Source organism: Miniopterus schreibersii (assembly GCF_964146895.1).
Source record: "Miniopterus schreibersii genome assembly, chromosome: 1".
Classification (NCBI taxonomy): domain Eukaryota; kingdom Metazoa; phylum Chordata; class Mammalia; order Chiroptera; family Miniopteridae; genus Miniopterus; species Miniopterus schreibersii.
The window spans coordinates 12,313,392-12,327,888 of NC_138101.1; the positions used below are offsets into that span (position 1 = coordinate 12,313,392).

A 14,497-nucleotide genomic window follows, 5' to 3' on the forward strand; every position below is an offset into this window, starting at 1 on the left:
AAATCCATTTTATAAGATCGGGTTTGGGCGAGAGAAAGAAAAAGAACGATTAAGAAGTAGGCGTTATCATGTCTTCCAGAAAAGTCGTGTCAGCCAAACTGTGATCGAATCTCAATTTAGAAACGTTGAGAACACACTCCAAACGTTACTGACTTCCATTCCGGGGCTCCACACTCAGATGAAATCCTGGTGCTTAACATGGAGGTTTTTTTGGAAGTTTTTTTTTTTTTTGTTTTTTGTTTTTTATTGAATTTAGCAGAAGCAATGTCATCGAGAACAACATCATGGTCACATCAGAGGCCATGCTAGTGCAAGCAGAAACACTGCTTCTGCAAAAGCTGAGTTTCCCGAATGAAACACTGAAACTCCACCCTGACGACTGCCATGCATCCTAGGTAGAAAATTTCCACTGGCTTTGAGTATTTCCATCATCTCATAATTTATAATAAATAGGCTATCTGCAACTGATAAATATGTCTCTTTAGTAAACAAAGGAATGAGATATCAGTATTTGTACAGGATGCATAACTGTAAAAAATACAGATAAATACCATCATCCTACTCTGCCAAGGGAAAGAGATACTGGCTTCGGAGATAAGTCTTCAGACACACATTAATTGTTGTAAAAATCATACTGTAATTATTACCTCAGCATTTTGTATCAAATTAAAATCACAAAAATTAAAACGAAACGGCATTTTAAAAAGATTTTTGACCTCTAGTTTCAAAACTACTGTTGATAGAGAAAATAAAAACATTTCTGAATGGTTACCCATTGAGACTTTACATAAAATCATGATATTGTCTAGAAAAATTTTAGATGAGAAAATTTCATTCCCCTAACAAATCCAGTGTATAAAACTTCAAAGAAAATCAAGCAACAAGAAAATGTGGAAAAATATCGCAGAAGTGGTTAATACCTTCGGGGGGCTAGGATATTTCTTGACAAGATGCTTCGAGCAAAGCTCACCTAAGAAGGGATGGATGTGCGGAAAGCAGCGTTTCGTTGCTGCGCTCAACGGACACACACACTGTCTTTTTTTTGTTTGTTTTGTACAATCAAATATATATAAGCGGTAAGTTCAGCTTCTAAATAGGTTAGTGTACAATAATTGTTTCACCTCATAATTACATTTGAATATTCTTGATTAAGAAAAATTGAGCAGTTTTGAAAAGAAGGCTGCATTTACAGTGCATAGCTGTAACAAAAAAGAACATTGTTGTATAGTATGTACACAAAATAAAAATACTCCATTTAACATCTGTAAATACTTAACTACATCGGAGAATGTAGCAATTACACTATCTGAACACGTCGCGGAGAGTTCTGCCCGACTCTCGTTCGTAATGTGACACGGTGCCCGCTCCTCAGAAAGAACCGTGGGCCCAGCCGCGCCCAAGGCCGAGGCTGGGGAGGTGTGCAGCGGAAGGTCAACATTTTGGACATTTCCATGGGTGTCAGGATAAAGGACGAACGACAGAAACTTCAAAATGTTAGGAAAGTTTAGCATTCCGGTGCCCGCAGTGTCCTCTCCCACCCAGATTCCATGGCCAAAGGAAAAATGAAAAGAAAAGAAAAGGAAAGGAAAGAAAAAGAGAGAGAGAGAGAGAAAGAGTATTAGTTCCAGGGAGCCTGTGGTTTCCTCGGGATTGTCACGTCTGAGAGAACGCTCGCTTCAAGTTGCTTTCGTACTTTCTTAAAAAATGAGTGCGGAGGCCGGCGCCCAGGCATCGGCGGCTGTCATTTTAGGGTGGATTGTGGTTGGTTGGTTAGTTTTCTTTCCTTTTGAATTTATTTATTTATTTTTTTCCTTTTGAATAGCATATGAACATTTTGAAGTTCTAGGTTTTACGTGTGTCTTCTTGGAACTGCTGCCATGTGAAGTGGTTTGCCCTGGCACACTCTGGTCAGGAGCCCCAGTCCCCACCTGTGCATACATACTTCCCCCACACCAGGCACGCATGCACACACGCACACGCACACGCGCACGCACACAGGCACACGCCGTCACCGAGAGACTCCCGGGAAAGCAAAGCTGACACCCATGAATGAACATGTGCTTACTGGATAGCCATTCTGTCTCTTCAGCAGCTGTGTTCATGTAAACCATTGCTGTTGCTGTTCTTGTTGTATTGTTGTTGTTTTGTTTTGTTTTTGTACAGAGTGTAAAGTAGGAGAAATTCCTAAGTATGACTTGCAATAGTCTGTTAGGGAAGGACGCACTGTCCCGTGAGGTATTCACCGTCCCTCTGTCATCCTCAGCCAGGGAACATGTTACCTGCGCAAGCTTCTCTGAGCTTCTTTCAGTAAACTATCAAAATCCAGAGAGTCATACTTGCTCTTGGTGGAAGCGGGATCAAAGTCATCTGAGTTTGAATCTGAAAGAAACCCAAGCCAGGTTAGAGGCACCCTTTCCTGATGGGCATTAACTCAGTCATCCCATTCAAGGTGACCCGATTTAAGAGCAACTTATCCAAAATATATGGTAAGGAGTGGTGAGCATTCAAAACACTCATCTATTGACTCAGTTTAGACGTCAACACTCCCGGAGGGTAATCAGAACAGATTTTAATATCTATTCAATGGCAACTTACCCAATCGATACACTTTAAATATAAGGCCCCCCTTCCTCTCCCACCCAGAGGCATGTTAAACAACTCACCCAAGGTTCCTCAACAACTTAGATGGAGAGACAAGAGGAGAAGCTGGGCCTAATTTCCCTGTTCAATGGGACTGATTTCATTATGTATAAAGTATAAAGTCCAGTTAAGTGGGAGAGAAAGCCGGGACTTCACCCACTCCCCACCCTGCTGCTTTCCTTCCAGGCAGGAGAGAAGCATGATCCAGTCATCTACTCCATACCTTCGGGTACCCCAGCAACAGTGCACAAACTCCCCCAAATTAGAAGCTTTAGGGAAATGCTTCATGTTCAGAAAGGGTAATTCAGTCTCTTTACTAGTTAATAGAAGACAGAAAATATGCGGGTGTAAATACAGAATGGTCTCTCTTGGATCCTTAAACTAGCCCACGTCAGCTTTTGCTCCAAGTCCCACACCCCACTTCAAAGAGCCCTTAACAAAATCGATGTGTTTCAGCAATGTTGGATGTAAAGTGAAAATCTGTTAGCTATTTCTGATTCTCTCCATTGACATCTCTAAAAAAAAAAGTCAGATATTTTTGCCCTTCTTGCAAGTGAGAAAGACTATCTTGGAAATATAATAGAAAGCCTCTTGCAAATACGATCGTTCTTTTGAAAGCACTCATTTTGAAGAGAAACAATTCTTTTTGGAAAACTTTAACAATCCTACTAAAATATGAACATTTCCATGTTTTACCCAGACTAAGTTCTGAAAATGAAATGCTGAGAGTGACAGGAGAGTGTAAGACTGGGTAATGTGGAGCCTCACGAGATGTTCTGCTGTGAAGGCTGTAACCCCCCAGCTCTGGGGCACAGGCTGATTTTTTACCCCTCGCCACCATCCACTTTAAGCGGTCCAGCTTTTAAATCAAAGGAATCCCTGCATTGCTTTTTCTCTTTCATTCTCACCATTCTATGCTTTTACTGAATTTCTGTTAAGCAAGTTTCTCCAGGTAAGAACAACAAAACAACAATTAGAGTCGGCCCCAGACATGCAGGCAAGAACAGACACGGACAATCTTTCCAGACTAACATCTTAGACGGTTAATTCAGTCTGCTTATGACAGGAGCCCCCCTGAGTGCAGAATATGCCCATCAGGAGCACACATACGCGTCTTTTCTCAGAGGAAATTTTGAGAATAATTAAAATGTCTTAACTTTGGATTATTCTGCATGAAACCCAGAATTTCAGTGTTTCCATATTTTTCTTAGCAGATACTAAAATTATTGTAAAACAGTGGTTCTCAAGAGTTTCCTCATTGTGAAATATGCAGGCTGGTATTTACATATATACCCACTTACAAGAGCATACTATGTCACACAGCAGGTGCCCCAAAATCTTTTTCTGTTTCATGAAGATAGAATGTGGTTACATGTACTTCCTGAGGCGATGACACCTCTTCCCCCCCTTTCTCTACACTAAAGGAAGGGTGCCGCAACACAAGTAAAACACAATACAAAGTTTGATAGAAATAACCCCAAAGCCACCCTCATTGTTTTTTTTAAATTGTTATAAATAATGACATTGTATAAATAGGAAAAAAATCACATTACAACTGTATTCCTGGTTCCTAGAAAACTGTTGGCACACAGTAGGTACTAAAATTAATATTTGTTCAATGAATATATTCATCTTGACCACCACCATTTTATTAAAACTATGGGCAAAAATGTTTGTGTGGGCATCTGGGAATGATTTACCAATAAATGGAAAGGGTTTATGAAGAGTTATGTATATATTTAAGATGCTGATAACATATTACATTTCTTCAAGTCAATAAAAATTTATGACGAATATTTTCCCTTCCTTCCTTCCTCCCTTCCTTCCTTCCTTCCTTCCTTCCTTCCTTCCTTCCTTCCTTCCTTCCTTCCTTCCTTCCTTCCTCTTTCTTTCTCTTTCTTTCTCTTTCTTTCTCTTTCTTTTACATTTAAGTTCTACACCACAACTAATTTGTGATTGAAATTATTATATTACTTGTACTGGCCCATTCATTATGTTCTGGTCAGAGAGTCCTAATTTAACGGGTATCCTTCCTCTTTACCATTTGTCATTGAAGTCTTTCAGAAAGATCCATTATTTTTATAAGAGAGTAAATAGAAAGACACACAGATTACAGATCTATAGGAACCAGAATTAAATCCTGGCTTCACCATAGTAACCTTGATAGTCTCTTTAAATTCTGAATCTCATTTAAAAACTGGCTCATAAATCCTACCTGGAATCATTACGTTTTGCACTAATAATATTGCGGCGGTCATTCAGTGGTCTCAGTGGTACTGAAATAGGATGGGTGAGCTAACTTAATTTGGGGGAGCAAAAGAAAACAAAATTGAAAAAAAGTGGTTAAATCTATCTAAAGTGATCAGTCACTTTACTCTCGGTAAAAGTGTCTGTATTACATCGTTTTCACTTCACACTTGACACACACAGCAGCTCACAATGCCCCCGACGGTGCAGGACACACTTCTGTTCGCATATCCGGCGGCTGTGCCCCGAAGCATTTAACTAGAACCCTTCGGGCGACAAAGACAAAGCACACAGGAGCGCTGCTCTGTCCCAAAGCTGGACACTGCTCCTCATTCTTCTTTTAAAATAACTTGAAACTTCCACCTTCTCATTCCGTCGCTTTTCATTATAATCATAGCTACTCTTTATTGAGCAACTATTTTATGCCGGACACTGCTAACAGCTTCACAGACGTTGACTTCACGGCAGTGTTAGAAAGTATTTTGCCAATGAAGACCCAGAAGCGGAGTGACTTTCATTGTCTGCCGGGGGTCAGAAGGCAGGTGAGGTTTCAAACCCATGGCCGCGGGGTTCCGAATGCCTGCGGGCTCTTCGCCTGCGTCTTGGCCGCTCTCAGATCCGCTGCACCTCCTGCGTTGTCGGGCTCGAGGGAACGGGAAAAGCCTGCGCTACTACAATGCCCATCAAACACCCTCTGCAGAAAAGGCCGAGCTGGCTTAGCGACGGCGAAGTTTCATTGCTGCTGGCGAGGCGGGGAGATAACGAGAGGGGAAGCATTCTTCTTAGAAATATTTCAGGGAGGCTCTGGTTCAATTTGGAAATACCATTCCATTCTCCCCCTCGCGGTGATGAATCGTGATCTAAAGGCCCCTCTAGGTAGCTTATTTTAAGCTCTAGATGTTTTGAGAGACTAGAAACACCCTGGCCTTCATCACCGAATACAATAAGTCAAATCAACTCAAGACTTCAATCTGTCTTGACTGTTTTTATCAGCCAACATTTGAACAAATGACTTGCCACCGTTTATATTTTCATCCCTAGGCCTTAGCTCCCTAGCAGTCAGCGGCCTCTCCCCGGCTTCCCGCTATCTATTTAGCGTTTGAAGTGAATTATAGCACATTCCCCCTGAACAATGCGCGTGACCTGTATCCATTACTCTAGGGAGACATCGCTTTGGTGGAAGGGAGAAAAAAAAATCCCCGTATTTGGTATTCATTTCTTCCTTTACACCAAGCCAAAGGAAGTGCAGATGGAAATATAATAAGGCTCAGGAATAGATGCATATGTTAATTTTATGATTAGTAGCATAATTGATTTAAAATAATTATGTCATATGCACGAGATACATGCGACTTCCCTTCCTTTATCAGAGAATGGGAAGTCCTACAGTGCACACATTAGGCAGGAAATCCGATGCGAAGGAGCAAAACTAAAATTGGGAGGGAAATTAAGATGTCCATTCTGGCATTATTTATAATATGAAAAATTTGAAAACTGAAGAAACGTTTCTCTCTAACGAGAGGATTAAATACCATGGCATTATGCACTGAGCAGAAGGCTGGGTAGCCATTAAAATGTGTTGATAAATTATTTTTAATCCTGTGAATAGAGTGGAAAATGAACTTATATAATATTCATTGAGATAAGTAGACTTTAAAAGTATACATTTATATATAAAACATGACCTCAACTCTAAGAAATTAGACATGCTGAGACAAAATACTGGCATGTAAATCACACACTAGGTAACGGTGGTTACCTCTAGGTAATGGGCTGATAGGCGATTGTCCTATTGTCCTTAATTTTTTTTTTATATTTTCTAAATTTTATCCCTTGAGTCTGTACAATTTTTATAACAGGAAGAAAGCAATACTTACATATCCTTCAGTTTCTTTATCTGTAAAATGGGGATGGCAATGAGAATATCTGTCTCCTATGACTGTTCTGGTGATTAAAGGAGAAAATGTTCGCAAAGCCCCTGGCACGGTGCCTAGCATGCAGAAGTACTCGAGAATAACATTTTCTCTTTTCTCTTTTAAAGAAAGTATAGTGTGATTTAGCATATGAAATTTTATTTTCTGCTCTCAAGGTGTACTTTCTGGGAGATGATAACATTTCTAAGGCTTTGTGATTTAATAAGGAAAAGAAGAACAAGACTCTTACACATTCTGCTCCATAAAACAACGATGGCAACGCTACAGGTTTGGACAAAAGGATTCGGGGCTGGGCACAAAAAGCAATGGCAGATCACATACCTGGACAAAGATGCACACACAACATAGACACATGCAGACACACACTCTACCCCACACATGCACACAACACATACACACACAAAACACGACATACCACACACACACACACACACACCACTGCAGAATTTCAGCATCTGGACAGAAAGTACAATGAATTTACTTCTGCCCTCTGTTGCCAAAACCTACTACGCCTCTTGCTTCTGAAACTGTCGCATGTGTTAAAAAATAAATAACAAGATAAAATTTGTATTCAAATATTCCCTCTAGTAAAATAATAGGCCAAGCAATGTGCCTTCGGTTTACATTTACTTCCATGTTGAGCTCTACGTTATGGATCCCTCATCCCATGAACAATAAAATCCATACCTAGGTCTGCATAGTTAGACTTGAAAAATTGCTTGCGTCCACAAAAGTACAGCTCGAAGTCGGTTTCATTCGACCTGCGCAAAGTGTATCCATTTTCAAGAGCAGCAAAAGCATCACAGGTATAGCGGTAGGTAATGAAACCATAGCTGTCTCTGCAACGGACAAAGAGAAGTTCAAAGCTGGGGAGGGAGCATTAGCATATCCCACCGTAACCCTTTCTACTTGGGGAGACTCCGCCGGGGCCAACGCCTGAGCCACCGCACCCATTTATCAGTGTGATTGTCCTGTCAAGTGGCTAAATACTTATTCCTGGGACAGGAAATCTCAACTAGAAAGATTAATAAATAGGGGTGAAAGAAAATAAATAAGGTTCTGAACTCAACATGTCACCTGCCAAGGCATCCCCATCCTAGGAATCTTAGGGCCATAATTTTTTACATATGTCAGCTTCTAAACAAGAAATAATCTTGAAGATTCTCACCCATCATCCCGCAGATTTACTGTGCACTCCTCAATTTCACCAAAAACTTCAAACCGGTCCCTCAGTTCTGTCCGTGTTGTGTCAGGTCTGATTTTGCCAACATAAATCACACGGCGTTCTTCCTGGGGGAGGGGGGAGTAAAGAGAGACTTGCTAGTTCTGGAGACAGGAAAGGAGTTGAACCTCTAGAAACATTCACAAAGGCATGGTCATGCATAAGAGTAGCCCACAGAGCATGCCAGTTAAAGCAAAACAGAAATGAAAATGGAGGGAAAGGCTACACTTCAACCAAGTTTCCATTTCCATTGCATCAATATCACTCTCTTCCCTGACATCCCCGCTCTCTTTGGCATCCCACTCCCTTCTGCTTTTCCTCTCCATTTCTGTTCTTCAGCCACATGACTTTTATATGTTAGAAAAGAAATATGTGTGATATGATCATTTTATCACTGAATAACTGAAGAACACCTGTTAAATATTTTAACTCCTGGGACTCAATTATGAATCCTCAAAATTGGTAAGAACTTGACCTGGCTTGCAAAACTGTTTAATTTCTCATTAACTCAAAATTCTAATATGGAGGTGTACAATTTGTTTCCAGTTTTATTGGGAAATAATTGACATAAATCAATGCATGAGTTTAAGGTGTACAGCATGAGGGTTTGGGGTACAAATTTTGACATACCTCAAAATAAATGTTATGTGACGTGCTTATTAAAAATGCAAACTATTGGGATTTATCCCACCTGTACTAAAAAATATTGGAAAGACAGGGTTCAGTGATCCTCATTCTTAATAAGCACATCCAAGTGATGCTGACGCAGGTGGCCCAAACACAATCATTTGAAAAACACAGTCTTAAAACGTAGACTATTTTAAGCCATGGGTCTCCAAAGAATAAAGGCTATAAAAGAGGCTTATCAATTTCACTTTGCCAATGAATCTTATTTTAGAAACAGACTAGAAAGGTGTGGCCTAATTTTCTCCAGTAGAGTCGATATCATCATAATCTGAAAGTCGTCAGCAATTTATAACCTTCCAAACAGGGGAGGAATCGTTCATAGCGCGTGGATATATTTCTTAACAAAACACACACACAGGAATGCATTTCTTAATGTAAGGAGCAATCCTACAAATCTTGTTCTAAAAAGACAGGCCAAAGGCGGCGATGTCCCTTAAAACAGAGAGAGGAAAGAATGTAAGGAGTTAATATAAAGAACGTGCTTACCAACCAGGCTACATGTCTATCAAGGACAAACAAGAATGGAACGAACCGAGGTGGCTGCGATTTAAGTTAGATGGAAGCAAAGATGAGGAAGCACAGAACTCAGGTACGGATTTAGCTTGCCTAAGAGTTTTCTCTGGATATACTGAGATATCCTGTCTTGGGTGATGTGAAAAGTAATTTAGGCCCAAGGCAAAGAGATGTCCCATGTTATTTACTGAATGTCTTTCCTTTTTATGTGCCCAGTATTTAGCAAAGGGCCTGGCAAAGACTGAGCACTCAATAAGTATTTGTGAAATATAACTGAACAGTTCACAGACTCTATGATACATATCATCCTAGGTGATCTAATCATTCATCTTTCATCTTTTTTTATCTTATGCAATACTCATATTTCTATTTTCATCAGGGAAGTTCCTCTGAGCTTCAAATTCTTGAGATCTCAGGTTAGATGTCTCCTCGGCACCTCCAACCAGACCAACATCACCCAAACCAAACTCCCCAGTTCTGCCCTCTGCCCAGTGGGCCTTTCTCTAATGTTCTTGGGTCAGTGAAGTTAACACCATCTAGCCAGTTATTCAGAACAACAACCTGAGTGCCTTCTCGGTTCTTCCCTTATATCCAGTCACTCACTAAATCCTGTTGATTTTTACCTCCTAAATCTCTCTCTAGTCCATCTCCTTTATTTTATCTCCCTTAAAGCAAGCTTCCAGAATCTCTTTCTGGACTAGTAGAACAGCCTCTTAACTGGGACCCTAATTCTATGTCTGCCCACTTCTAATCTCTTCTTTCACTCAGGCTGAGTAGTCTTTGTTAAGGGAACAGGAATCTGATCATGCCAATTACTGTCTAACACATTCCAAGGGCTTCTCCTAACTTTTAAGGAAAGCCCTAAATCATTAACAGGACCAGGCCCATCACAGGACCTGTCATCATCATGGCTTTATCTCATCACTTTACACTATATTCCAGCCACACCGAGCTTCTATCAGTCCTCAGTATGTACTGTGCTCCTTCCTTTCCCAGGGCCTTTGAGCAAGCTGTTCCCTGCTACTTGGAACATCCTTCTTACACTGTCTCTCCCTCCCCTCTACCAACATACACATACTGTCTAGAATTACACTGAGCTCAACAATCATTTCCTTTCTGAGTTGAAATGAGGTCAGGATTCCTTTAGTTGCTCTAACAGGACACTCCATTTATCCTTTGTAGTTCTATGCCCAATTATAATTAATTAATAGTTTATTCATTGATTAATGTCTATCTCTCCCTACAATGAAAGCTTCATGAAAGCTGAGACCATATCTGTCCTATTGACAACTATGTTTTAAGGGTACCTGAAACATAGAGTCTCAATGAATATTTGTTGAAAAATCAATCAGCAATGAATTAATTATTTTTAACACTTAGTCCATACCCTTCATTACATGAAGATGCCTGAGTGTGGTCTGTACTCCCTGAGGCTAAGACAACGGAGACAGAAAGGCAGGTTTGGTGCTTTATTATAGGAAAAACCTTGCCCAGGTAGCTCACCTCAGTGAATTAACAAAGGTTTTCATGATTTGTTATTACAGGTTTAAGTGTAAGAAATGTGGAGTAGCTACAAGTTTGTAGTAGCTAAAACAGTTGATAAAACACAATTCCCTTGACATCAGCTGTTGAGCCTAGGTAACTGACCAGATGATGTACAGCAAGCAGAGCAGCCTGCCTGATTCACTTCCATGTAGATTGTATGTCTCAACTGAAGGCTGCACTGAATGTGCCGGAGCACCTAGCACATTCAGGAGGCAATAAATATAAATGGGTGGTGAGGCTCAGCCTGGCACAGGGCTGTACACTTGAGCGACAGATTCATAACATCACATTCCATTCTATTTACACAGCCAGCTCCAGCCAAACAGCCGACTGTGATGGGGCTGCTATCTAAACTTCCTGGCGCCTGCTTGCATGGGTGTTATGGATTTTTTTTTTTTTTTTTAATGAGCCTTTTTAGGAAGGTTACTACTGTATAGAGGAAAAGGCGGGGGGAATGCAGGAGAGAGAGAAAGAAATTGAACCATCACAAGGAAATTGTTCAACTACCATTATGGGAATACACACAGCCTACGTGTTCAAGTAAATTCGAAGTTAAAGCTAAAATCGACCATATGCACGGCCATATGCAGACATACTGGGACAGTCTCTGAATTGCTTCTTTATACAAAGCTGTGTGCAACAATGATCCCACAAAGAAGATAAACCAGAGGACCTTTTATAGCAGATACAGATACATTCTGCAGTAAAAAGAAGACACAACCTGGATGGAAGGAACAGAAATCCGAAGGGCTGTCCACAGTCATGTAAATTACCTACTGGTCTAGCGTCGCCTTCTATAAAACACAGGACGGGGGCCCCGTCTTGCTACCTTCCAAAGGCCAGAGATTGAATACATGTTAAAATAAAATGATTACAGTGCTCAGTTTTCCTGGTGCTAAAAATGAAGCTAAAAGGCAGCTGAAGGTCTAAAAAGCAAAGACAAAAATCTTTCCAAGATTGGCCAAAATGTCTAGCAGGGAACCGATTATTTTTAACATGTTGCAGTTTTATTAGACAGATGAATAGATTCCATATCTTTAAAAAACCTTAACATTTGCAGCCAATTTTTCAAGACATTAATTTCTAAACAGGAGATGAAAGGAAAAGAAATCAAAATGCTTAATAACATTTCCAACTTCTTAAAGGCTTGGAGGAACTCTAAACCTTTGGCAAAAGCTTTTGAAAAATGATTTTCAGACCAGTTTTCACTATTGAGGAGGATGGGACATTTATCAAATATCTTTTAGCTTCAATTTTCACAAAAGCTAGTTTGCTGATGGGGCGGATAATAAAATGGAAATTTATGTTGCATTAACAGTTATGGTAAATCCTCATTATATCAAAACGAGGGGGATGAATAAAGAAAAGGGAAACCTGACTAAATTAACTGACTTTGCATTATCAAAATCTTTATCAGAAAGTGTATAGAGCCTCCCAGTTAGCTGGAGAAAATATTGAATGTTTCTCATCAAATAACAAGCTACTCCTGGTAAAAGGGGTTTGATTAAGAATGAAAAATAAAATGAGCCTTGGCCGGGTGGCTCAGCTGGTTGGAGCATTGTCCCATATGCTAAAAGGTGATGGGTTCGATGCGCGGTCAGAGCACATACCTAGGTTGCAGATTCAGTCCTTGGGAGGCAATAGATCAATGTTTCTCTGTCACATAGATGGTTCTCTTTCTCTCTCTCTCCCTTCCTCTCTCTCTATAATTGATAAAAACATATCCTCAAGCGAGGATTAAAAATATATTTAAAAAATAAACTTAACAAGGAGGTTAACATTTATGGTCTAAAATATATCAAGTAGTGGTTGATGCTCTTCATGGGTTATCTCACTAAAGTGCTCTGCAGTGCTAGGTAACAACAGGAGCAGCCTGATGGAATTTGGATTTTCAGAACTTTGAATCTACATTCCCAGATTAGAATAATTTAAAAAGTCGCTCCCTATGCTAAGGAAACTGCATGTCAACTTTGGCAATGAGAGATTTGTGTTCATTGTCAGATTAGCTACAACCTGACTTCCTCAGAAATTTCAAGGATACTACAAATACTATAGATGAGATGAGTGGATAAATTTGGTGCCATTTCTAGAGTGAGTGGCATAGTTAGTTAGATTCTCTATCAAAAGGAAAAGCTGAGTGGAGTGGGTAGCCATAAAAAGATATGGATGGACAGAAAGAAATGCCAAAACTCCAAAAAAATCCAAAAACAAAAGGATTTTTTTCTCTTGCCTTTACTATTGATTACACTCATTTAATTCAGTAGTCATTCAATGAGTTTCTACTACTAGGGTGCACTGTTAGGGAGAAAACAAAACTACAGCATTCAGTTTTCCAAAGTTACCCCCATTCCAGGAATGCTTAGGAATGTTCCTCTTTAGGGTCTAAGGTGGGATTAATGTGAATAAAGCCAGGTTAGTCTCCTTAATAGACCATATGCATGTAAGAGCTAAGATGCAAGTAAACCCAGTGAAAAGTCAAAAAACATGAAAACCATAGACAGAGAGTATATATAACTACTTGTGATAAAATTTCTAATTTCTAAATAGTGAGCTCAGAACTCAAGATATATTCACCCACATGAAATATCTCTTGAAAAAAGCTTGAATAGAAACTACTTAATTTTCTCCAAAAAAGAATAACTATGAGAAATTACACAATTTTTTTCATTTGGAAGAAGCTGATCATTATCAGCAATGATGCACTGTTCCTGGCTCCTGGGCTGCATACGAACCAATAGAGGAGAAGAGAAATGAAATGCCACCAGCATTGCCCAAGCACATCTGGTTTTGGTTTTAAGCACTGAGCCATATCATAATGTCTAGATTTGCCCTTTTAATTAACATCCCATTATCATGTTTTCTGGCAGGAAACTGTAAAAATTGCAAGTGGAGCTAGACTTGGAAGTCCACGAGAAATTAGAGCAGCGACAGTTTAGACAGGAAGTACTAAACTCTGGCTTGCTCAGCTCTAATATAACCTGAATTATTTCAGGTCTATGAGACTGAGAAAGGGAGAGAGTGAATTGGTTTTTGAGAAAGAGATTAGATGGAAATTGAAGGAAAGTAGCAACTAAAACAATAGCAATGTTCAACCACAATGTATGACTCCTGGTTAGGAATTACTAATAACTACACTTCTCTTGACTCTCTGATTTGATGTCCTCGAGTCTGTCTGGATAGAGCCTTTTAGAAGCATCAGCATGAAAACTTTATAGACCTCCCAAACCATCTCCCTACAGAGCTCAAAGCAAAAGCAATATGGACCACAAAAAAAGGCAACAGAGACTGCTTTAATTTCCTAAAAAATCCAGTATTATATGACTTTAACATTATTATTTTTTTTATTTCCTTATGGAGATTCTGCTTTTTTGATCCCCTAATTATACGATTGATCTGAATTAATGCAAAATCCAGCACTGCATCCAAAGTATTCCAAATATAATTTGCTACTTACTCATTACTTTAAGGGTATCTCAAAAACCTGAATGGAAATCACCTACCCAACCAACTTGGTGGGCCATCCAAGTGCCTTTAGCTATTTCATGAATGACTTTTCAAGCTGAGTCAAATGTATCAAAAATCATTGCATGAACCTCTGTGCCCAAGTACATAAAAATAAACTTTGCAAAATGCATTTTGGCATAAGAAAGCAGATCATTTTGAGGAAGGAAATCAATCAGAAAATCTTCCTGGGGGTGAACTCATTAAA

The 14,497-nt window shown here is 39.7% G+C and overlaps 1 protein-coding gene across 8 annotated transcripts in view; it reads right to left on the reverse strand.

Annotated features, from left to right (window-relative positions):
* Positions 1–248: 248 nt before the first annotated feature.
* Positions 249–14,497, reverse strand: part of PPARGC1A (PPARG coactivator 1 alpha) — a gene marked incomplete at its 5' end in the record, with an annotated part of 599,914 nt that continues 585,665 nt past the window's right edge. For all 8 annotated transcript variants that reach the window (XM_081129079.1, XM_081129083.1, XM_081129078.1 and 5 more), the window contains 3 exons: positions 249–2,379; positions 7,509–7,660; positions 7,990–8,111. In XM_081129079.1, coding sequence (XP_080985205.1) covers positions 2,276–2,379; positions 7,509–7,660; positions 7,990–8,111 — 378 coding nt within the window. In that variant the 3' untranslated portion in view covers positions 249–2,275. The remainder of the gene's footprint in view (positions 2,380–7,508; positions 7,661–7,989; positions 8,112–14,497) is intronic.